This window comes from Phocoena sinus, chromosome 1, assembly GCF_008692025.1.
Source record: "Phocoena sinus isolate mPhoSin1 chromosome 1, mPhoSin1.pri, whole genome shotgun sequence".
Lineage (NCBI taxonomy): Eukaryota > Metazoa > Chordata > Mammalia > Artiodactyla > Phocoenidae > Phocoena > Phocoena sinus.
Genome location: NC_045763.1, coordinates 136384707 through 136407335, shown reverse-complemented (window position 1 = coordinate 136407335; position 22629 = coordinate 136384707). Strand labels below are relative to the sequence as shown.

At 49.4% G+C, this 22629-nt stretch overlaps 1 protein-coding gene across 1 annotated transcript in view; it reads right to left on the bottom strand.

Moving 5' to 3' along the window:
- Positions 1-22629, bottom strand: part of LHX4 (LIM homeobox 4) — a 42768-nt gene that overhangs the window by 18870 nt on the left and 1269 nt on the right. The window contains exon 2 of the mRNA XM_032650704.1: positions 5970-6141. Coding sequence (XP_032506595.1) covers positions 5970-6141 — 172 coding nt within the window. The remainder of the gene's footprint in view (positions 1-5969; positions 6142-22629) is intronic.

Here is a 22629-nt window from a genome sequence, read left to right as displayed (position 1 = left end):
CCCAGCGCCTGGTCCCTCTTCAACGTCCACCTCGGAGAGAGGTTTCTGGGCCCTTATCAGCCCATCAGGCCCATATTGCCCGATGTCCTGTGGGCGTCTGCCCAGCTGAGGAATAGAGGCCCTGGTCACCGGAGTGACTGGCCCAAGGTCACTAACAAAGACCTGGCCAGAGCCAGCAAAACTACCCTGCAGCTGGGCCAAACTCAGAGCGAGCCAGAGCTGAAACAGGCTGTTCTGAACTGCGGGGATAAATCAGCAGCTCCCAGGCTCCCAGGGACGCCACTTACCTGCCCTTAGCTGACAGCCGCCTGGAGACTGACCGGCTGGGGGAGCGGACACAGCTCCCCAGTGACAACGGCGCAGCACCCCTCCATCCCGCTGGGTCCCCGCAGTGTCAGGCAGGTGAGGGCCTCAGGGACAGGGAGACACCCCCAGAGAAGCATGAAGCTTTAGATAGGAGCCCCCGGAGTGGCAGTCACCCCAGAACGCCTCCGACTCTTCCCCACGGCTCCCTCTGGCAGGCAGATGCCAGCACACACACCTGGCGGCCAGGGCGTGGCTTGAAGCTCCCCTCAAGCCTGGGATGTTCTTAAAGGCTGTGCTTTGCCTTAAAAACATACACGGACTCTTGCCCTTTCTTTGATTCTATAGCTGTTTGTTTTCATATTATAATAATCACGGGTTTGTTTCTCAAGTCTTCATGTAAATTGGCATGGCATCTTTGTCACCGGCCCACTGCCATGTACCCTCTCCACCTGCCAGGCTACCCCCGCCTCCATCTGAGGAGTTCTAGGCCTTTAAATGTCATCTAAGTGGGAAGGTCTCAAAGCTGGAGGGAGCAGCGGGCAGGAGAGGTCAGCTCAGGCCCAGCCCGAGGGACAACTCTGCCAGCTGGCCCTCCATGGCCGCAGGTCAGGTGAACAGGGCCAGAAACCCAGATATACAGCACCTAGCATGAAGCACCCAGCAGTGCTAGACACAGTTTACACACTGTCTTCTTCCATTGATGGCGCAGTGGTTGAGAGTCCGCCTGCCGATGCAGGGGACGCGGGTTCGTGCCCTGGTCTGGGAAGATCCCACATGCCGCGGAGCGGCTGGACCCGTGAGCCATGGCCGCTGAGCCCGCACGTTCCAAAACCTCATTCCCTTACCTGTTAAGAGGTGACATTCTAACCCACAGAGTTGCATTTCACAGCAACTCTGTGGGTTAGAATGTCACCTCTTAACAGATAAGGGAATGAGGTTTTCAGGAAGGCCTAGTCACTTGTTTGCTGACAAACAGCTTGTAAAACACAGGACAGGAATTCGGTCAAGCTCCGTTTGGGTTCACCAGACCACTCCACTGATAAAATAACTCCCCTTTGCGAAATGCTACTGTGTACCAGGTCTTCTAAAGCAGCCACCGTTAGCGTTCCCATTTTTCCTGCAGAGGACACTGGAGCTCAGAGATGTTAAGGAACTTGCCTAAGGACCCCAGCACTTGAACCAGTTCCTGGAGCAGAAAACCTGTTTTCACCACGCCTCAGAGTAAGGGAGCTGCCAGGCTCATCCCAGGACCAAATCAGTGATGAAAAGGGGGACCCGGAAGCCCAAATCCCAGACCCCTGCTCTCCCCAGGCTCTAGTCCTTTTGCAAGGAGCCAGGGATCCTCCACATGCTGGGTGCACAGTCCAGAAAAGACCTGCTCAGCAAATGCAACCCAAGGAGTTGTTGGCCCCCTGGCTTGCGATTCAAATTGTAATAATCTTAGAAGCACGCTGTATGAGTCAACTAAGCCTCTGCTCTCAGGCCCCAGAATGTTATTTCCTTTGGAGAAGGGGATCCGAGGACCCAAGAGTCAAAACAACAAACAACAGCAAAAATCAGCCAATGTTACTGAGCAAGACAGAGTTTAACAGCCCCCGCCCTTCAAACAACATAACAACCACAGAGTGCAACCTTCCGACAGTACTTCTTTCTGCCTGTGCACACATCAACATCGCCCTCTGCTGCCAGTCACCAGTACGACCATGTCTCACAGGCTGGAAGCTAGTGGGAGCCAACCTCCAGCTTTCCTCTCTGTCCCCCTCCCCCACTTTTGGGGTATTACACACCTCCAGCGGGGCACTCCTCACATTACAGTCTTGAGTCACAAAGCTTCACACAGAATAAAAGATGCCCCTGGAATTGTGCAAAGCAGTGGCCCTGCCCCTTGTTATAGGCAAAGAGATTTAAAATATTGATCCTGGAACTTAGAACCACAGTGTTGATCGGTGAGGTCAATGAATCCTGCCCTCTGCCTCCGAGCCGGGCTTTGGGGCAGATATCATAAAAGGACACTGCTTTTTCTTTTTTCTTTTTCTCTTTTACTTCAAGGAGCATAGAGAAGATACCTCTGACCAGGCATCTTCCAAGTGCCACGGGCACAAGTGACAGGCAAATCCAAGTGCACGGCACCTGCTGGCCCTCTCTTGAGGCTGTTGGTGGTGACACCTGCAGCCTGGTGTGAGACGAGGGAGGGACCGGGGCTGCCTGGGACTGCCCTCCCCTCCTGCCCCGCCTCTTGTTCTCTCTGCTCCCAGTGTCCCTCTGCACATGTGCCATCTGAAAGCAGGTGCCTGGTGACCTTTAATGAGCTGTAATGAGGAGCAGACCCACGCATTCTGTGACCAAATCACAGCCTGAGCCCCAAGTGGGCAGCAGGTCCCAAGACCCCTGTGGATGGGAGGCGAGGCCGCTCTGACCGTAGACAATTCTCCCTCTCTGTCCTCACCAAGGACTGTGACTTGCAGTGACCAAACCGTACTGTAGATGTGCCTTCCTGTACCAAACAGCCATGGTCTCCAAAAGCTGGGTGAGGCCTGACTGCCTGTAAATCCATGTGGCCTCCCAATAGGGCTTCGGAGGTGCCCGATCTTCGTGTCTGATTGCCCCTCCATTGGCAGTGGGGAGAATCACTTCAGTTTTAAATTTCTCTCCACCCAGCAGCCCCATCACAGAGGTAATGACCTGGTTTCAGCACTGAATATGCGGCCAGCTCCCCTGCTTTACAAGAGGATCCAGTCCTGAGAGTGGGCTACTTTAGGAAGCAGAGCAGTCCTGTGGAAGGAGAACTGGGGCTAAATAACGGAGGCATCCTGGGCCTCTGTGACTCGCAGGACGCCAAGCCAGGTATGGAAGAAACTGGTCCCCACAGTGCGTTGTGAATTCACTATGTAATCCACTCTCTGTTGCGTCAAACCCAGTGATGGCCTGTGGGCAAGGCTCGGGGCCAGGTGCGTGGGGAAGACAGAAACATGACTGACTCATAAGCCTTTCCTCAAGCCAACGGGGAAGATCAAACAGGTGCGTGAGGAAGGAGCAAAGCAAGCAGCTCGCGCTGAGTCATCGGGAGAGACAAGGGGCAAGGTGGCCAGGCCACTGAGGGGCTGGACTCACCGTCATGGAAGGATGCGGAGACCCTGAGAGGGTGGACCTCATCCCTGGACGATGAAATCGCTGGGAAATGGGGCATCTTGCTGGGGACATCGGGCACCCAAGGAAAGCAGTGAGCTGGATGGGAGGCTGGGCACAGGGTGGAAGGCTCTGACGGCACAGTGCTTCTGGGATATTCTGTAGGCAGAGGGGGCCCTGCCGAAGGAGCTGGGGTCGGGGCGTCAGGAGCTGAGCTGTGAGGCGGGGGGATGCTGGTCTGGTGGGGCGGTGTGTGGGCAGCAAGGGGTGGGGAGATGAGTAGGGACATTACTGATAAGCAAGGCCATGGAGACAGGGGCCCAGGGCAACGGCCTGGGTGAGTAATTGTCACTTGTATTTCTGGTCTTGGGCTAACGGCTCACAGGCCTGTGCTAATCTCTCCTTAGCCCATACCCTGGGCTCCTCCCGGGTCTAGAGCGATCCTCTGTCCTTACCATTACTTCTCCCAAACCCAAATCTACACTTCAGCTGCCGCCATCTCCCTTTCCCCCACCCGGAGGCAGCCAGTCGAGGGCCAAACATCAGATAGGGCCCTAGGGCAAGGCCCGGGGCTCAAAGGAGCTTCTCTGATGACAGAGCCCTAGGTCTGTGGTCCTGACAGGTCTTGCCTGAACCCCAGCCAGAATTCTGACCCAGGGACATCTCAGCACCTATCCTGGAGCTGAGGATTTCCAAATAGGAGGATGATGCGCTGGCCCCGGAAGCAGGGACCAGCTCAGCAAACCCCGATGGCCAGGCCCACCCACCTACTTCCTCCTGCCCTCCTCCCCCCACACACGATGACACTCTGTCCCATCCAGGGGCCCATAAGAGCTGCCATGGTGCTTGGCCACGGCACCCATGAGGGAGGAAGGCAGAGGCAAACGTGTTGCTGAGAAAGGATGTGGGTAGAGGGGACAGAACCACGTAAATGCCAAAATAAAGGCAACAGGGCAAGGGTCAGAGGTGGGGAGAGCAAAAGGAAGATTGGGAGAAAGGGGAACAGTCCACAAAAAAGACTTAGAGGAAGAAGCAGAGGCCCATCCTCTCAACTGGAACCATCAAGGATTCATTGGGTATGCCTGTGCTAGCTACTGCCCCACTCTCAGGGAGCTCAGACATGCACACACACACACAGACATGTGCCCCCCACACACACACACACACACTCCTAAGGAGAGAGCAGTGCTTATTTGACCAAAGTGTGATGGTGACAATGAGTGCTACCTTCTGAACACAAGCCATGGACGCAGCCCCTGTGGTTACCAAGATCATCTTTAAAGTGCTTTTTGACTCATATTGGAGAAACCAAATTTGTGAATCCTCAGAAATTCAAATCACTTATTCCCCGCAGTTAAATCTTGGGGAGGATTTGTGAGAAATCATATTCTGTATCAGGACTGGCACTTCTCCCTATTTCTCCTCCCTGTCTCCAGAAAACACATCCTCTGAAGGATGCACACCATCTCTCCGGGGCTTGTTCATTTGTGCCCAGTGTGTCCCGGTGCTGGCGAGCCTCCCGGCAGTCCCACCACGCTCCACGCACCCCATGGGCCACCCACACTGGGCTCTGTGTCGCTGGCAGACACCCCCCACCTCCTGCTCTTGGCTTTGCTGTTACCAGCTGGCCCACGTCATTTGAGGCATCAGCCTAAGTGCCTCAGGTAATAAATTCTTGGAGAGAAGTCTCAGACTAAACGCCATGGAAAATAAATTCTAGGAGATCCCCTCACTTTGACCTAAAGTTCCAACATGATTTGTTTCTGATGGACCCAACCCCGGGATGAAAAATCAAGGACAGTCTTAAGAGCTAATACGCATGTATCAGGCAAGTATCCTAAGGAATTTACACGACTCATTCAAAACTAACAACCCTATTATTATCAGCCCCATTTTACAGATGAGCAAACTGAGACACAGAGAAGTTAAATGACTTGCCCAAGAGCACACTGCTAATAAATGAGTTCAAACCCAGGCAGGGTCTGGGCTCTAAACCGTCACACAAAACTGTCTCTTTGTCATATTTCCATTGAAGTTGATGACACTGTCTGAGCCTGGCTCAACCCCTACCAGGAGCAACACTTCTCTGAGACCCTAGGAGCAACCATAGAGATGCCTCTAGATTTGGGGCACAAAATTCAAAGTACCACTCTGAAAGCTGCAGGAATGATACAGCCAAGTGCCCTGAGGCACCAACTCACCAAGACAGACAGAGCAACTCGTTCTAGGATTTGCAGGGATCCCTTGTCAGCCACCCTGGAGAAGTCTGGCTCTTGCCTCCTGCTGGCTCCCCACCCATGGCCCTTGCAGAGCTCAAGTGAGGCCGAGATTCTGGGCCTCAGGGGGTGATGGGGCCGGTGATCAAAAGGGGGCCCTCAATGAGGAACAGCCTCTCGGCACCAGGATTCACCCACCCCACCCACGGTGGACCCCCCCCACCTCCCCCCTGCCTTACTGAGAGCTTCCCCCTCACTGCATGGGGGAGGCAGTTAGATCAGGGCAAGGAGAGCAAGGTGCAGCCCCCAGCTCTGACTTACTTGAAGAAGTCCTCCTTGCAGTAGACGCTCCCGGCCCTGGAGAAGCACCTGTCAGCTAGCTGCATCTGGCAGTCTGCACACTTGAGGCAGGAGCTGTGCCAGTGTCTGTCCAGGACCTTCAGGATGAACTTGTCCAGGATATGCTGGTTGCAGCCAGCACACTGGGGGATCTCTGTGGAGAGAGGAGAGAGAGGCAATGTAAGATTTCTGTACGGCACCACTAACCAGGTGCTGTTTGGATGCCTTCTCATTCTGTTTGTTTTGGGAAAGGACATAAGCCAAACCCTCAGGTCTGCCACATACAGTTGTACAGGTTGTACACTGCACAAAGGTGCCTGGTCAAAGGAGTAGGTTGGGACTGAAATCCAATCCATGCTTTGCTGGCCTGGCTTTGGGTGGCTTTGACCCAAAGGGGTTGCCTGTTTCTAAGAGCACCACAAGGTTAGCAGCATCAGCTAACTCCACTTTTGCCAGCTGCAATTCCACAGCCAATGGCCAGGAAGACCCAATAACATTCACCTTTATTTCTATGACATTTTCACTACTGGGTAGAATCTGTGCTAAAAACCTCAGCCTCTAAAGTAAGCCCTGCCTGAGCATGGACTGAGAGGTCATCTGGCATAAAAAGCAAATGATATGTTGGGGGTGGGTAGTGACCAAAGTCCATACCTGAAGGTATTCCTGGAGAGAGAACCTCAGTAGTTTTTTAAATTTAATTTTATTTATTTTTTTATACAGCAGGTTATTAGTCATCAATTTTATACACATCAGTGTATGCATGTCAATCCCAATCGCCCAGTTCATCACACCACCCCCCTTGGTGTCCATACGTTTGTTCTCTACATCTGTGTCTCAATTTCTGCCCTGCAAACCGGTTCCTCTGTACCATTTCTCTAGGTTCCACATATATGCGTTAATATACGATATATGTTTTTCTCTGTCTGACTTACTTCACTCTGTATTACAGTCTCTAGATCCATCTACGTCTCTACAAATGACCCAATTTCGTTCCTTTTTATGGCTGAGTAATATTCCATTGTGTATATATGCCACATCTTCTTTATCCATTCGTCTGTTGATGGGCATTTAGGTTGCTTCCATGACCTGGCTATTGTAAACAGTGCTGCAATGAACATTGGGGTGCATGTGTCTTTTTGAATTATGGTTTTCTCTGGGTATATGCCCAGTAGTGGGATTGCTGGGTCATATGGTAATTCTATTTTTAGTTTTCTAAGGAACCTCCATACTGTTCTCCATAGTGGCTGTATCAATTTACATTCCCACCAACAGTGCAAGAGGATTCCCTTTTCTCCACACCCTCTCCAGCATTTGTTGATTGTAGATTTTCTGATGATGCCCATTCTAACTGGTGTGAGGTGATACCTCACTGTAGTTTTGATTTGCATTTCTCTAATGATTAGTGATGTTGAGCAGCTTTTCATGTGCCTCTTGTCCATCTGTATGTCTTCTTTGGAGAAATGTCTATTTAGGTCTTCTGCTCATTTTTGGATTGGGTTGTTTGTTTTTTTAATATTGAGCTACATGAGCTGTTTATATATTTTGGAGATTAATCCATTGTCCATTGGAGAATCTCAGTATTTTGAGAGAGTCTCCTGAGAGAGAATCTCAGCATTTTAATGAAATGCAAAAGATACCATCGATTAACTCAATCAACATACTCAACTAACATGCCTTCATGTACTGCAGACAGGAAAACTAGAAACTGCTTTTCCAGATTCCCTTGCAGCTTGGGTTCCGAAAGTGATTTAGAGTCTGCCAATCAGGTGAACTTAGAAGAGACTTGAATTCAGAACCGAGTTGAATGGAGCCTGCCAAGAGGCAGGCTCCCACTAGGCCGGTGTGGATCACGGCAGAGGCTACAGGGTTCTCTGGCTTTAATGTCCTGAGCAATCATGGTAGAAGCAACAACATTCTGGGGGCTGGGAGTTATTCCCAGCAGCTTGGTCCAGAACTGGCTCCACTGAGTTAAAAGTCATCTACTACATATCTGGTAACTGATCACTCTCCACTTAAATAGTGAAAATGGATTCTGTTGTCTGCAACTGAACATGAACCACTACCGCACCCTGTTCCTGTGCTGGGTGACTTCCTATCCAAGGTCTGTTTCTCTGCCATCCCATCTCTACCAAGGGATTGCTCAGGGGGTTGATAGTATTTTGAGTCACTGAATTAGTTTCAAAATGGTCAGGCTTTCACAGCTGGATGAACAAATAGTGCTAGCATCTCTAGCCATTTTCCCTGGTCCTTTTCCTCAAAAAAGGGAAGGTAACAAATGTTAAGAACAAAAACATAAAAGTGCGAGCATTTGGCCTCCTATGGTAGCCTCATGATATAGCATGTCATAAGACTGGTAACCCTGGGGTTTCTCACCTCTATTATAAATAGCATTTTTGCTAATTGTTTTTTTTACACACCATCTTTCCCATCAGAAGGCGAGATCCTCAAGGAACAGGAACAGCATTTCTTTCTCAGTTTTGTATCATCTGTGCCTAGCACAATGTTTGGCACACAAGAGTAACTCCACAGATATTTTTCACCAAATAAATTACTGATCAAATCCTCTCTAAGAAGCTCACTTGAAACAGTTCTTCACTAGTTTTTCCTGCACACCCCAAAATGTCAACAAAAGTACTAAAACCAAATCTCTCGTGAGATTTCGTGAATCTAGTGTTTCTTGATTCATAACAAGTTTGTTGGTTGTGATATAATTTTAAAGTGTTGAAATAGGGAATTAGTCTCAAAGCATTAGGGGGAAATTTTAAGCACATCTAAACCTATGTAGAGAGAAAGCCTTCTCAAGTATTAAGTCATCTGCATCTAAAACTTACAGACACACTGTTGGGACATTCGTTAACTGTCATCATTAGCCCTGTACACACAATTGTCTATCTTGGACCCAATTAAACCCCAGCACAGCTTGTTTCCTTCATGGTCTTGGCAGCCACCACCATTTGCCCAAAAGTCATACTCACTAAATTCCTTGCCCTTTGGCCTGATTCTCAGACCAAAATGCCCCATGAAAACTACCAGATACATGTAGCCCTGGACACTTGGTACCTGTCCCAGTTCAGATGGGACTTTCTTTTTATCTCAAAACATTTCCTCCTTGGCAAAGAAATTGTTCAACCAATAAGTACTTACCAAGGAGCCCCAGAAAAGTGCTAAACACATGACAGCTACACGAATTCCCATCAAATAAGAAGGGCTAGGTAGGACACAGATGAAGACCACGGATTCTGAAACCAGACTGCCTAATTTTGTGTCCTGGCTCCGCTTTCTAAGATTGAACAAATTACTTTGCCTCTCTCTGCCTCAGTTTTCTCACCTGTAAAAGTGGGGTGATGATAACAATAGTACCTGGTAGAGTTGTTGTCAAGGTAAATGAATCCATATACGTAGGATGGGACTTGGTATACAGTAGGTGCTCAGTAAAGGTTTGCTATTATTAGGAGATAAGATAACTGCAGTAACCAGGTGCTCGAGGTGGTGCCGCTGGACTGAGAGTAAGGAAAGTTAGGGGCCCACGATCCTGGGCTTGACCTCATTGAACTCCCACCAAGAATCTCCGCAAAGATGTCAAGATCCCCCCACGGAGGTTCAGAGAGGGCCCACATCACACAGCAACTATGCCGTGGTTGGGGGGGAGGCGTGCTTGGCACCTCCAGGCAGGTGCCCGTTCAACCACACGCCTGCCTCTCTCCGGGGACCATCAGGGACTGGCATCCCTGGAGCAGCCAGGGAGGGTTCCGAGAGCAGGGCCCTTACCAGCTGGAGGTTGGGAAAGAAGAGGTGAGACTCTAGGGAATGAGGGGAGGATAACCTGGAGCTGCTGTGGTATGACAAGTCCAGCCTGGCCAAGCGGTGGAGACAACACAGGTAAACCTGGCCATTAAGCGGGAAAGGGTGTGGGTCTCCCCTGCAGGAATTCGCGTTCGGAGCTGTGGCAGCTGCGGAGCCAGGGGCTTGAGGAAGGAGGTGTGGAGGAAGATTGCTCAGGCATCTTTTTCAAAAAGGAGGGGAAGGAAGCCCTAACGAGAAGCCCTCTGGCTCAGGGAAGAGGTGTGCCGACGGGCGGGTGCCGAGCTGCAGGAACCTTTGCCCCCGGAGCCGAGAGTGCCCGGCCCGACCTGTGTGTCGCCGTGGACCATAGGCCCCGGGGACACGACCCGCTAGGGATGTCTTTGTCCCAGGAGCCAGGCAGCCGGCCAGCGGGGGCAAATTAACCCCTGGAGAGCCCGACGGTTGGGGGTTGGGGTCTGGGGACGACCCTCGGGGCGTGAGCCCGCTCCTTCCTTGCACCCCGCCCTCCCCCCGGGCCAGAGGGCCGCCAATTCCCACCTAATTGTTGTTTGGCCTCCGAGGAAAGCGGTTATATTTCTCCTCCTGGCCACAAATGCATGGGGATGAGGGCGAGGATGCATGCCCGTAAAATTTATTTCGAGCAAGGTATCTACCGGGAGCTTTAATATGATGAGTATTCAAGAGAGAATACATTAAGGCTAATGTATGCGGGAAGGGCGGGCAGGGGAGTTTTAGAGGCTTGGAAGCTGAGGCAACATCATATTTAGGAACAACACTAAAAGCAGTAGACAGCCATTTCTTTCGACCTCCAGCTTGCTGGGGATGTATCCGGCAGGGACAGGCTGGGCTGGCCAAACTAGGGGTTCTCAGAGAGAGGCCTTGGGACCCAACTGGGGGGTCCTTGAGTCTGGCAAAAATGTAAGGGACATACTAAGGGTGCTTTTTAAGTTAAAAGAAAACAAAACCTTTCCCACTGTATTCCACTGTAGATTTTGAGAGAGAGAGCATTCTTTAAAACAGAGATAATGTAGAAATGGTTTAAGAGACCCACAATATACCCATAGTAATAGTAAAACCAGGCAACAAGAGCCTGTTATAAACTGTGCCAGGTCCTAAATGTATGTTTCCTCAATCCGCACAACTTGGTGAGGGAGGTGTTATTATCCCCAATTTACAGATGAGGAAATGGAGCCTGGGAGAGATCAAGCAAAGTGTCCAAGGTCCCACAACGGGGGAACCAGGATTTCAACTGGGCCTGTGTGCAAGACGGGCTCACCCAACCCCAGAGCTGGAGGGTCTGAGACATCACCCCACCCTGGCTGGTTCTACCCTGTCACTTTATGGAGGGTAAATGGAGGTGGCTCAAAGCTGCTCTGTGTGCAGTGACAGGAGTAGACGAGCCACTGGCCTCTGGTGCTGCCCAACGATTAGGCAAACGGAAATGTCTGAGGGACAGATTTCCATCCTTTGGACAGAGTATGCATGTGTTGTAGGGGACAAACACCTAATGCCCAAGGAGGGCTGGGAGTGGGAACCCCTGTCCGGCTGATCGCCTCCACCCAGCTGCAAAGTGCCAGCTTGTTGATGGCGTCTGTCAAGTTCAGATTCATCCCTGCCTGTGAGGGGGTGGGGACCTGTGAACTCAACCCCACACTTTAGGAGACGGTGCTCCATGCAATTATTTAGATGAAATAAATGTGTGAAATATGAACAAGCTAGAAAATTTTAAAGAGCAACAAAACAAATCTTTTTTTTTAACCTACAATAAATTATGATTTTTAAAAAATAATTTAGAGTCTGAACAGGACAGAAGTTATATAGGTTTCCTAAGAGAAATAAAGTCATAACCAAAATTTCCAAATCCCTAGTAAACTCAACTTATTCATGCAGTATTTGATATCACGAAATTTTACTTTAAAAACTGGAGTTTAAGCAGATCCTTGCACTCACTAAGACAGCATTTGATCTATAAACTCAGTTCCTGATCCAAGGAGTCATTTCATTTAAAATGAAAGTTTTTATCTTATCTGCAGGAAAGTGTTCTGTGGTGATGCTGTCTGCTGGGGCTCTGCAGAGGGTAAACCCAGGCATGAAAAGACAGCAACATCCCTTGAAAAGACAAGGAATCTGTGGAGATGCTGGACCACACAGTACAATACACTCCCATCTGCAGGGCCATCCACCAGCACCCAGGAGAGACACGGCCCAAGGCACAGACCTAAGCCCACAGGGAGAACAGCTGTGTGTACACAGCTATCCAAGCAGACACCATCACACACACTCACACAGACACATACACAAGTCAGATGAACACACATTCACACATACTTACAACATACACAAAGACACAACACAGACATAATCACATATACACTCAGACACACAGAGGAAAACATAATCACAAATAGAGATACACTGAGACATACACATACATAGACAAAGGCACCCACACATACCACATTCACTTAGACACAAACGCACCTGCACATATTCACATATACTGAGACATGCATATTTAGCACACACACATACTCATATGTACACACACATATACCACAGATACTAACACACACTCACACATGCACACAAACACATGCACACACATATCCTGATACAAGGGCTAAGGCATTGTGATTCCAGGAAAAAGCCAATTCTTCTGAAGTCAAGCTGTGTCTATGGAAAGGAAGCCATCTCCGAAATGAGGGAGCTGTCCAACTCTGGAGCGGTGGGGAGAGTGGGCAGTGAGTGAAATAGAAAACTAGGGGGAACTAGAAAATTTTGCTCAAAGACCTTTTGGGAAAACTATTGAGGGAATTTGAAAGTTTTCAGTTCTGTTAAGAGTTTAGATCTTCAAATTTTTAGGTCTGCCAAATCGTTTACAATAAATCCCAGGCCAGATTCTGAGATTCTGATTCTACCATGTATGTGATTTTGGACAAATTGCTTACCCTCTTTGAGCCTCAATTTTCTTATCTGTAAAATGGAGATAATAACACCAGTCTCTGGGGTTGTGGTGTTGTGTGATCATATCAGTTAATGAGTATAAGACCCTCAGCCCCATGATACATTTGTCCAAGCTCAATGGCCAGCTCCCTTCTCCCTTTTCCTGACCAGCCAACAGCAAGATGGATTTATATATTTAAAGTGTATCAAAATTATTTCATGCTTCTTTATTTCCCAATATAATTTCCCCCACCGCCCCCTCCAAAACACTCAAAACTCTCCTCCACACCCCTAGTTCTAAAGCATCTGGAAAATGTACAACCCTTTCTAATCCCAGAGTATGAACAGCACATAATGCAACATTACAGGATTCGGTCTTTTTGGAATAAAGAAATCTGTCAGATTCTCTCTTCCATAGAATGAGGGCAAATTTGCCAGACCTTGGCCCCTCCTCACATGTGAATGGTGAGAGTGGGGCGGTTAGGACCACCAACTACCTGACCTCACTTCACTTTTGCTGTAATGTATTCAGGTAAGAAAGGGCTGAGTTCATATTAACATTTGAGGCTTCTAGTATTTTTCTTAGAGACATCTAAATGCCCAATGGTGAAGTGACTATTTCTTATTTGATATGAAATAACTAAAAACCCTTTGCCTGTAGCCATAACCTATTTCTTCATCAAGGAAGCTTATAAAATACACAACGTGATGCCCAGCGCTCAGATCACCTGAGTGCCCTAGTGGAGGTACAAGGGGCTTGTTTTTCAGAGTGGCCCATCAAACAATGGACTCTGTTTTAAATCCCCAAATTCCTCCGTTAGTGAAGTTTCAGAAAGCTGGGAAGTGGAAGAGATCAAAGGTCTGATGTGGTCTGTGGTAGATCAAATTGCCCTCAGCCCTCTGGTGATATAGAATAAGTATTGTACATTTTTATTCCCCACTCAATGTTTCTTCATTTCCAAGAAACTGCTCTCAAGGAACCAGGGGCCACCATGAAACATTTCAGAAATGGTTTGTGTTTGTCTGATCGATTTTAATTCTTTGAAAAAGTGTGCTTTCTGTCTCTTTGGTCACAGAAGATGAACAACGTGAGGAAAAACATTTTTTTCCACTAAAGAGACTAAAACTAGAACGAACATACTTGACGATGACTTCAAAAATGTATTTAACAAAGTGTACCTTTCTGGGAAAGTGGTTTAGAATTCCAGATATTTCCATTAGACTCATAATGCAAGTGAATACTGTAATATTTTAAAGACAGGTATTCTGTACTGGTCGGAATAGTGTTCAGAACAGATTAATATTTTGTAAAATTTGGACTTTGATGGGCCGCTTTGGAATCTTGCAAGACATTGCTTTTTTCACTGCCTTTTGGACAAATAAGAGTTCTTCTTTTTGTTTCACAGACAATTTGGCTTGACAGCCTAGTGCCCAGGAAAAGGTTTTCCTTGCTTCTTTCTGGATAGGGAGCTGGTCCAGGGGAGATGCTTCCAGGGTCCCCCGTTTGCAGACCCCACAAAGCTCCCTATCGGCTTGGCCATCCCCTTGACACCCAGGAGCACTCCAGCCCGCAGAGGGTGACTCCCTCTGCAAAACGGAACCATGATCTTCCTCTTTAAGTTTACCAACACTTTGAACTTTGTCAAGTACTTGCAAATCTGCAAGCTCATTTACTCCTCCTAGAGATCTTGAGAAAAGTGAACCTCTAATCTACATTTAAAAGGGTTTCCCTTAGGGTACACAGTTGGGGGCCAAACTAGGGCTGGAACCCTCTTTTTCTCTGGGATAGATTCTGGGGCTGACTGAAGACCAAGGTTTCCAACTGTGTTCACCAAAGCCACCTCTGTCTGGTGGGTTTCATCCCAAATCCTTTCGCTGGTAAGTAGTTTTTTTGCACTCTGTCTTAAATAACATTTGGCCAATGTATGTTTCCAAAACTACACAATTTTATTTATTTGTTAAGTTTTTTTTACTGACTACAAAAAAAGCCAAATGGGGCTTTAAGGAAACACACATATAATTGAAATATTATGCAAATGTTTTTCTTGGAATTCTCTAGTCCTTCCCCACATAGAAGGGGGAGAAAAATTAACGGCAGACAATGCTGCTCTGTTACCTAAGGTTCTCTGAGTAAGAAGGAAGATGGTTTTGAAAAGGCGGGTTGGGAAAATAATCTCAGTGGGGGCTCCTTGATTTCGTCTGGGAATGACTAATTCTAAAGTGTGTCAACATAAAGCCACAGGACATAAGTATGACACCAGGCCTGCCTAAACTCATACCTAAGTTCTGGAATATCCAAATCTAAGAATAATAACAGAGGTACAGTTAAATTATTTTAATTAAAAGTTCTGTTATTCGATACATATTTTAAAAATAAAACTTTCCAAATCAAAGTCACTGCCATCACCATTGACAATAAAATCCTGTTTTCTGGTCACAACTCCCCTTTTAAATCACCTGCTAACTGTGGCTGAAGGAACAGAGGACTGAGACCAAGGATGCAGTTTATATGACAAATCATAACTAGATGTGTCTGGTGTTTTTCCCCCTCCTGGCTCTTTATTTGCTCTTTCCCTATTAAAGACACTCCATTTTTATTGAACAGTTTAGGGTTTCCTTATTTACATGTTCCCTTATTCTAAACCAATGTATCTTGAAGAGCCCATAACATAATTTTCCAAAATGTTTTCATTAACTTTCTCTTAAGGGATCTCAATAACCTAGTAAGAATAATCTCATAAACAACACAGCTGAAGCATAAAATTCCAATATTAATTCTTTTAAACTTAAGGATAAAAGGTTTATTGAACTTTGTGATGGTGATGGCAGCATTAAATATAGTAGTAATCTGGGCCAGCCACAAAAATATTGGGAAAAGTAAAACAAACAAACAAAAACACTGGTATCACATTTAAGGTAAATTATATTCTCTAATATAATTCTATTCACTTACGTACTTTGAAAATATTTCAGTCTACATCTTATCTAATTTCTAGTTTGTTTTCTAATTTGTCTTGACAAATGACTCACAACTAGGAAGAAGTCAGAAAATCCTTTTCATATCAGAAATGATCACGCCTAACGTTCTATTTTCCCTCCATTTCTCCTCCAGAAGCCTTCCCACCGCGGGTCCTATTTGTTTCATTTGGTGGTTTGACGACCCTTTGAAAATCTCCTTTGTTCTTCTGCTTAGCTCAAAAAATAGTAACCTCTTCAATAAAAGATCAAATTCAAAAGTATCCTGGAGACAATTTTGATGTTACCATTTTAAGGCTGAATCTGAATAACATTTTAATAGGAGGAGTCCCATAGTCAATAAAATAACAAATGTAAACATATATTTGGGGGTATAGAATTATCTTCTAGATTATATACTGACACAGAATTAGTAATCTTCAGTAGGATATTGAATATTCTCAGTAATTGCAAATAAAACAGAAAAATCACATTAAACAAATCCATGACAGTCTATGGAAATGCCGTACACATCTATTTCCACTCCATTTTTCACATTTAATCATTGCTAAATCTCCACAACGTATTTTTCTGATGTCTCATTCTGTGGCAATATTCCATATGTTTGGCAACCGGTCCCTCATAAGAAGAAACTTTCAATTAATTTGGCCACAAGTTTTCTCTCTATTAAGCTATTCCCAGAACCAATCCCTTAACCCCCTAACATTATAATGAAAACAAATTATACTTTAAAGGCATTTGGGCGTGAGATGCCGCAGTAAAACATCTGTGACTAGACCCAGATTGACAGAGGGAAGGGGAGTGGGGCGATCTGAGAAAAGAAATCCACCAAAATAACAACAGTGGTTAGGAGTTGCCTCCCAAGATGATTTTCCAGTCCGCCACTAACACAGTTAACCCGAAGTCCATTTTCCAAGGGAGAATCAATTTCAATTTTGCCAATTAAACCCAACCTGTCCACCTACCCCCAACTGCAGTGCCTCGGAATGGCTGATCTGTGTTCCATTTTGATCAGGGTTCCGTAAAACTGAGGACTAAAACAGGTAAAACCTCACAGCGGCATGTGAGGTTTTCTTCCTACAGCAAACAATAGCCCAGCTCCAGGGCTGCTTCTGGTTCTGGACCCAGAAACTGCTCTTCCCTCCCAGGCCTCCTGGGAACACAGTGAGAGAGATGGATCTCACCTCTCTGTAGCTTGCTGGGCACTCAACCCCCAATGGCACCCCGGTGCTCAGAATTCCTGCACAAACCCATGCTCCTCCCCGCAAAGATCTCACAAAGGAAAGAAGGAAGAGACAGAGGAAGGAAGGGATAAAGGAAGAAGAGAGAGAGAAGGAATACAGATATTCAAGCCACGATGGAATTTTACTAAAAACAGTAGACCCTGTTCGCTCACATTTGGGTTACAGGCATTGTTAACAACGCATTCCAGGAAGGGAGGAAAGGCGGAAAACCATTACAAAAGTAAGCCCCACCCCCAGCCATCTCGGAACCCAGCAATCTATATACAGTAATGCATCTGTCGCTGCCATAGCAAACTGCTGTTTCAGTCTGTCTCCAACCTTAGGTTTCCCAAAGTGGGTAAGATGACTCCTTGCATCCACTCAGCAGCTAAACTGGTTCCAAGTCTCGCTGCATTCCAAAGCTTCTCAGCCCGAATCCTGATAAATTTCCCTAATGGCACAAGGTCCCTCCATCCAACTCCACCAACCCTCCCCCTCCACAACTCCTTAATTTGGAGAAGATTAGTTTCCCAGGGAAAACCACAAGATATCCACCATTACTGACTAAATCAAGAGGCTCGAAGGAGATTCCTTAACAACGTGATAGAAAGAAAGGTGAGTCCCTGTTAACTAATTTCCCAATCTGGATGACTACAGGTGTGACTGTCTCCCTCCCCTTCCTCCGCTGCAGCCCTCCCAGCGCCTGAGTCTCTCTGGGTTCTGTCTGCTAATGCGGTGCTAAGTAATCACTGATTGACTGTAGCACAGAGTGAAAGGACACTAAAATCCGAGGCAAAAGGGAAGTGTTAGGACAATGGAAATATTTAGGACTTGAGGCTGTCTACACCTGGTCAGCGGGGTCATCAGGTCACTGTTCAAAATCCAAGACGCCCCTGTGGGCTGTGTTTTGTCTACTCAATGGAAAGCCATTGCTTTGCCGGTTTCCCGCCTGCCTCGACCCCCACCTCACCTCTAGGACTCGATTTTTTAAAAATCGACCCTGGTATTTGGTCGCGTAGGCGGTCCCCAAGACGTCTTGAGGACTCACGTTGCTCTAATCCCCAGAGCGTTCAGCCTACATTCTTGTCTTAACCCCGCTTTGTTTTCGACGTGTCAAGAGGGAGGTACAACTAGCTTTGGTACTCCTTCCTCTAACTTCCGCCGCTCCTGGTTTCATCCCGCCCGGGGTTTTGCTAGTAATTCTTCTTCCTGATAAGTTTCACCCTTCAGAATCCTTTAAAAGACATTCGCCCTGCCTTCTTTTAAAAAAACAAAAGGTCTCATCCGTGATGAAGCTAACCGCTGAGCCCCAAAGAGTGAAGCCTGCGCTTAGTGCCAGGCCAGCCGCGGCTTCCTCTGTAGGATGGTGGGTACAACCCGCGACCCGCTCCATTTCTCGCCGGGCACACAGTGTTACCAATTCCCTCCCCATATCGAATTTAATTTACAACAACGGCTGCGCAGGTACAGACCTCGTCTCTCTTGAGCCTGCCACATTTCAAGCGCTCTTCAAGTTCCGCTGAGCGCTGGGAGCCCAGACGAGAATGCGGGCAGGGCGCGCGCAGCGCAGGGACCCGCCAGCTGCCTCCAGGCTCTGTGCCGGAGGAGCCGCTCCCAAAATGTGAGAACAGCTTTCTAAGGGTTAAAAAGTCACGGAAAGACTTGTGCCGCCAGCGTAGGGGGTTAATTTTGTCTTCCCAAATTCTTGGTGCGAAATGGGTATGCGCAAGAAAAGAGCTTACCGTCTCCGCTCTCTGGCCGCGCTCCCACCTGCCGCGCCTCTTCGCGCGAAAAAAGTCTGCCCGGCTGCAAACAGGTAGGAAACTGGTTCCGGATTTGGCCAATCCCAGACCGCTAGGGATAATAAACTAGTAAGAGGAACGGGCAAGGTGGACGGTGGGAAAGGGCCAAAGAGCAGAAATGCCTAATGCGCCGTGCGGTGGCCGTCCCTCTTTTGCCCCCTGCGCAGTTGCGACCTCCACTCGGGGCGGCTGGACGCGGTGCGTGCGAAGCCGGCTCCACGGGAAGGGCCGCCCTGTCCGCACCTGCCTCCCCTAGCGAGCCCTCAAAAACCCAGGGCGCGCGGCAGGCTCGCTCAGGACCTTGGGCCGCCCATAGGTGCGCAGCAAACGCTTTTGGATGCAATTCATCATCAGTCCCCCGGGCCACCCAGGCCGGCGCCTGCCCGCGGGGCGGAGGAGCTCTGCCCTGGTGGCGGCGAGGTCACGCAGGTCGCGCTCCCAGACCCGAGGACGCCGCTCCCGCCCGGCCCCGCCTGGCTCTGGTTTTCCGCGAGGATGGACCGCGACCGAGCGAGGAAACCACTCGAGTTAGGTCCTGTCTCCTCTCTTCAGTCCCGACTTTTCGTCTTACCTAGACACGGACATGGGACCGCTCAGTGCAGACCTTCGCCCCTCACCCGCCCCACCTGCCTGCTCTTTGTCCTGGTTAAATCGTTAATTCCTCTCCCTGAGCGCCCTGAGTCTGCGGCTTCCCAGGCGGGCTCCCCTCCGCCCTCTCTGCCCTCTCCGATCTAGGCAAGGGAACGGAGGAGGCCGGAGCCAGCGCGCCCCTCGGGCGCCCTCGGCCTCCCGCCACCCCAAGCGAGGCACGGCCGCAGTCACCCGGGTTTCTCCAAACTCCCTCTGACTGGTGCGTGGCTCTAGCCCGACGCTGGGACGGGATCCTCACGGTTGGAGAATTTGAATCCCCAACCCGCGAGGCCCGAATCTGCCGACGGGGACAGCCAGTCTGACCTTTAAAAGTTGGCCCGCCCCTGACAATATTTTTGTGACGCGGGGAAGGAGGTTTGTGGCGTCGGGGGCTGCTGTTTGGATATCTGTACTGGAATCTGATGGAATTTCAATCTCTATATTCTTTTCCGTTTTTTTTTTTTTTTTCCTGGCACCACAAGAAACGACAGGAATGGGACTAAGAGCAAATCCCTGCTCTAGAGTTTGAGAGAACTGCCCACCGGGAAGTGAGTTCACTCCACCCTTAAGAAATGGCCCGCAAGAGGATAAGGTCGGGGACGAGGATTCTAACGCGACCAGTGCAGGGAGCCTCACCCCGCGCAGGAGCGCCGGGAAGGGAAGAAAGGGTAGTGAGGCGTCCTGAGGAGTCCTTCGCCCAGATCCTGCCAAATACAAAATCAAATGCCCTCCCCCCACAGCTTCGGGGTTCACATGAGCGCAAGACAGATCTTTTAGGAGACAAGGAAGGGATGGGAGACGCCCGGGCTGGCTTCTCATTTACCACTCCCAGCCTGGACCCGGCGAATCACTCCTTCCTCCCGCGGGGCTGGCCTGCTCCCTAGCCAGCATTCCGGGATGTCCGTTGTCCTTTCCTGCGAGCCCCGGGAGACTACGTGTGAGATGGACCAAAACCGAGGGCAAGGGGCGGATAAAACGCCCACCTCCCTGGACGTCCCCCACTATTCCCAAACGTCTTGGTCAGCAAGAGGGGCCGACAGGACCCAGGTGCGTGGGGGAACTGCTGGATTCGGGGAGGAGAGAGGTTCGGAGGAGGCTAAGAAGCCAGCGCACCCAGCGCTGGGTTAGGCGCTGTGGGAACTCGGACCTCGGCAGCCCTGGGGGAGGCAGCGGGGACGACCCCGGACAAAGGCAGGTTGTGCCGGAAACAAGAGAAACCAGCCACCCTAAATCGTGGGCCAAGTAGCTGGGACGCATCAGTTTAGGACGAAGTCCTTTTTTGAACCTACCCACTGGCGCCCACAAAACAAGGAACTCTGCGCGTGCTGGATGTGACCCCGAGGGTGTCGAGGGTGTTGCCTCCTGCAGAGCACTCCCACCATTCAGAGCAAGGAGCCGGGGTTCGAATTCCTTAAAAAACACTGACCTGAGGCAGCGGGAGGGGGGCTGCCCCGCCCACCAGTCCGCGCTTTGGGGGGGCGCGGGGTGTTCTATTTCTCTACCCAAAGTTGGTCTCAGATTGCTCCCAGCCTCCTCCCTCCGGATTCTCCCGAGCTTCTTGCTCAGGCCTACACCCCTCAAACGGATAAAGACCCCCGAGTTTGTCCGGAGAAGCCCCAGCCAGGCATGGCCCGATCGGGCGACCCAGGGGCTCTCGGAGCGGGAAGGCCGGGACCTGCTCCGCAACCTCTGCACAGAAAAGCAGAAGGCCAGCAATCGCTTCAAAGACCAGGCCACCCAGGAGTGAGCAGTGTCGGGAGGCGCTGTGTGTGGGGGGCGTACAGGGTGTAAGGAAGAAGGCCACCAAAAGAGAGAAATGATTACATAATTTGATAACGTTTTCCTGAAGGGAATGCACCTCACCCATCCCTCCAAAGCAAAAGACTATACTGGATTCCAACCCCTAAAACACCCCTAGAGGCCAGGGCACCAGAGGCACTGAGGTTGGGGAATCTCTAGACCTGCGCTGCCAAGTGCTCCATCTGTGGTGGCCCAGAGTGAAGAAGCAGAACCTGGTGGTGGGGTGGCGGGCGACCCTTCCAGCTGGCAGGTTGGAGGGATCCCTGTGGGAGAGCCTTTCTGTTGTCTCCTCCACTACCAGGTTTAAACAGCCACAGCCGGAGATTAACCCCTCTTCCTCCCTGAGACCCAAGGGCATGTCCACCCCCCTCCATGGAATTCTTAGGCTACTGGGTCCGATGCCCCAAGAAAGAGAATGATTGGGTATATGTGCCAGAGGGGACCAGTCCCCCAGTGCCCAGCACCAACAACTTAATAGCCAGAAGCCAGATCTGCTGCAATGGGGGAGGGTAAAATCCACACACATCCCCAAAAGAAAAAAAAAAAAGCTGATCCCAAAGCCTTCAGGGATTGGTCCCCTAAATTTTGGCCAGTGCCTCCTCCAACCCAGGCCACAGAACCACGGCAAGACAAAAGGAAGGTCAGACCAACCCCTCCTGGTTCAGCCTTGCCTCACTGGACCACCCTGGGATGAGAGTCCCCTTCTCTACCTCGTTAAGTTTTCCACAGTTCCAACCCAGACGCCGAGGCCTGGCGAACTGTAGCTCTGAAGGTGAGTTCTAGGCAATTTAGGAAATCGAGTTCCTGACGACAAAATCAAAGCTGCCTCTGAGTAAGAAAAACGAAGAGTGAGACCTTCTGAGAGTGTGTCCTGCGCATCCAAAGAAAGGCTGTCAGAGCAAAACCCACCGTCTTACATTGCGGTCCTAACAGAGGCCACCTATGGACCACAACTATTAAAGCACAGCTGTATTGGGTAACAAGGACGTGAGTCACACACACCTGCGCCCACTCACACACTCCCCTCGCTCGCGCAAAGGTACAATCAACTTAAGGTGCAGCACCTTGGCCAGGGTTTGTGTTTGTGCAGGGGCTGACAATCCACTCCCTCCCTGCCCTCGGTGGGCTGGGGTAGTAAGGAGTCAGTGAATCCCCCACGCCTTCCACAGACACATCTTAACGGTAAATTCCCCAAGGCACAGCGCAGACTTGGAACTGTTTGCCAACAGTTGACAGAAAAAGATACAAAACATAGCTGTAGTATATAGTCAAAGAGCAACCTAAGTAGGTTTGAGTGAAGCTATCCTCTTCTAGTCCCTTCTCACAAACTTCCCAGGAAGTCGCGGGGTAGGGGTGTGAGGGGACAGACAGGCTCGCCAGCCTGCCTTGGAGGTACTGCTGGGGCAGAAACCATGTCATGGAGAGCCGGGGCGCAGGAGGGCGCCCTGCTGCGCCCTAGTTCCT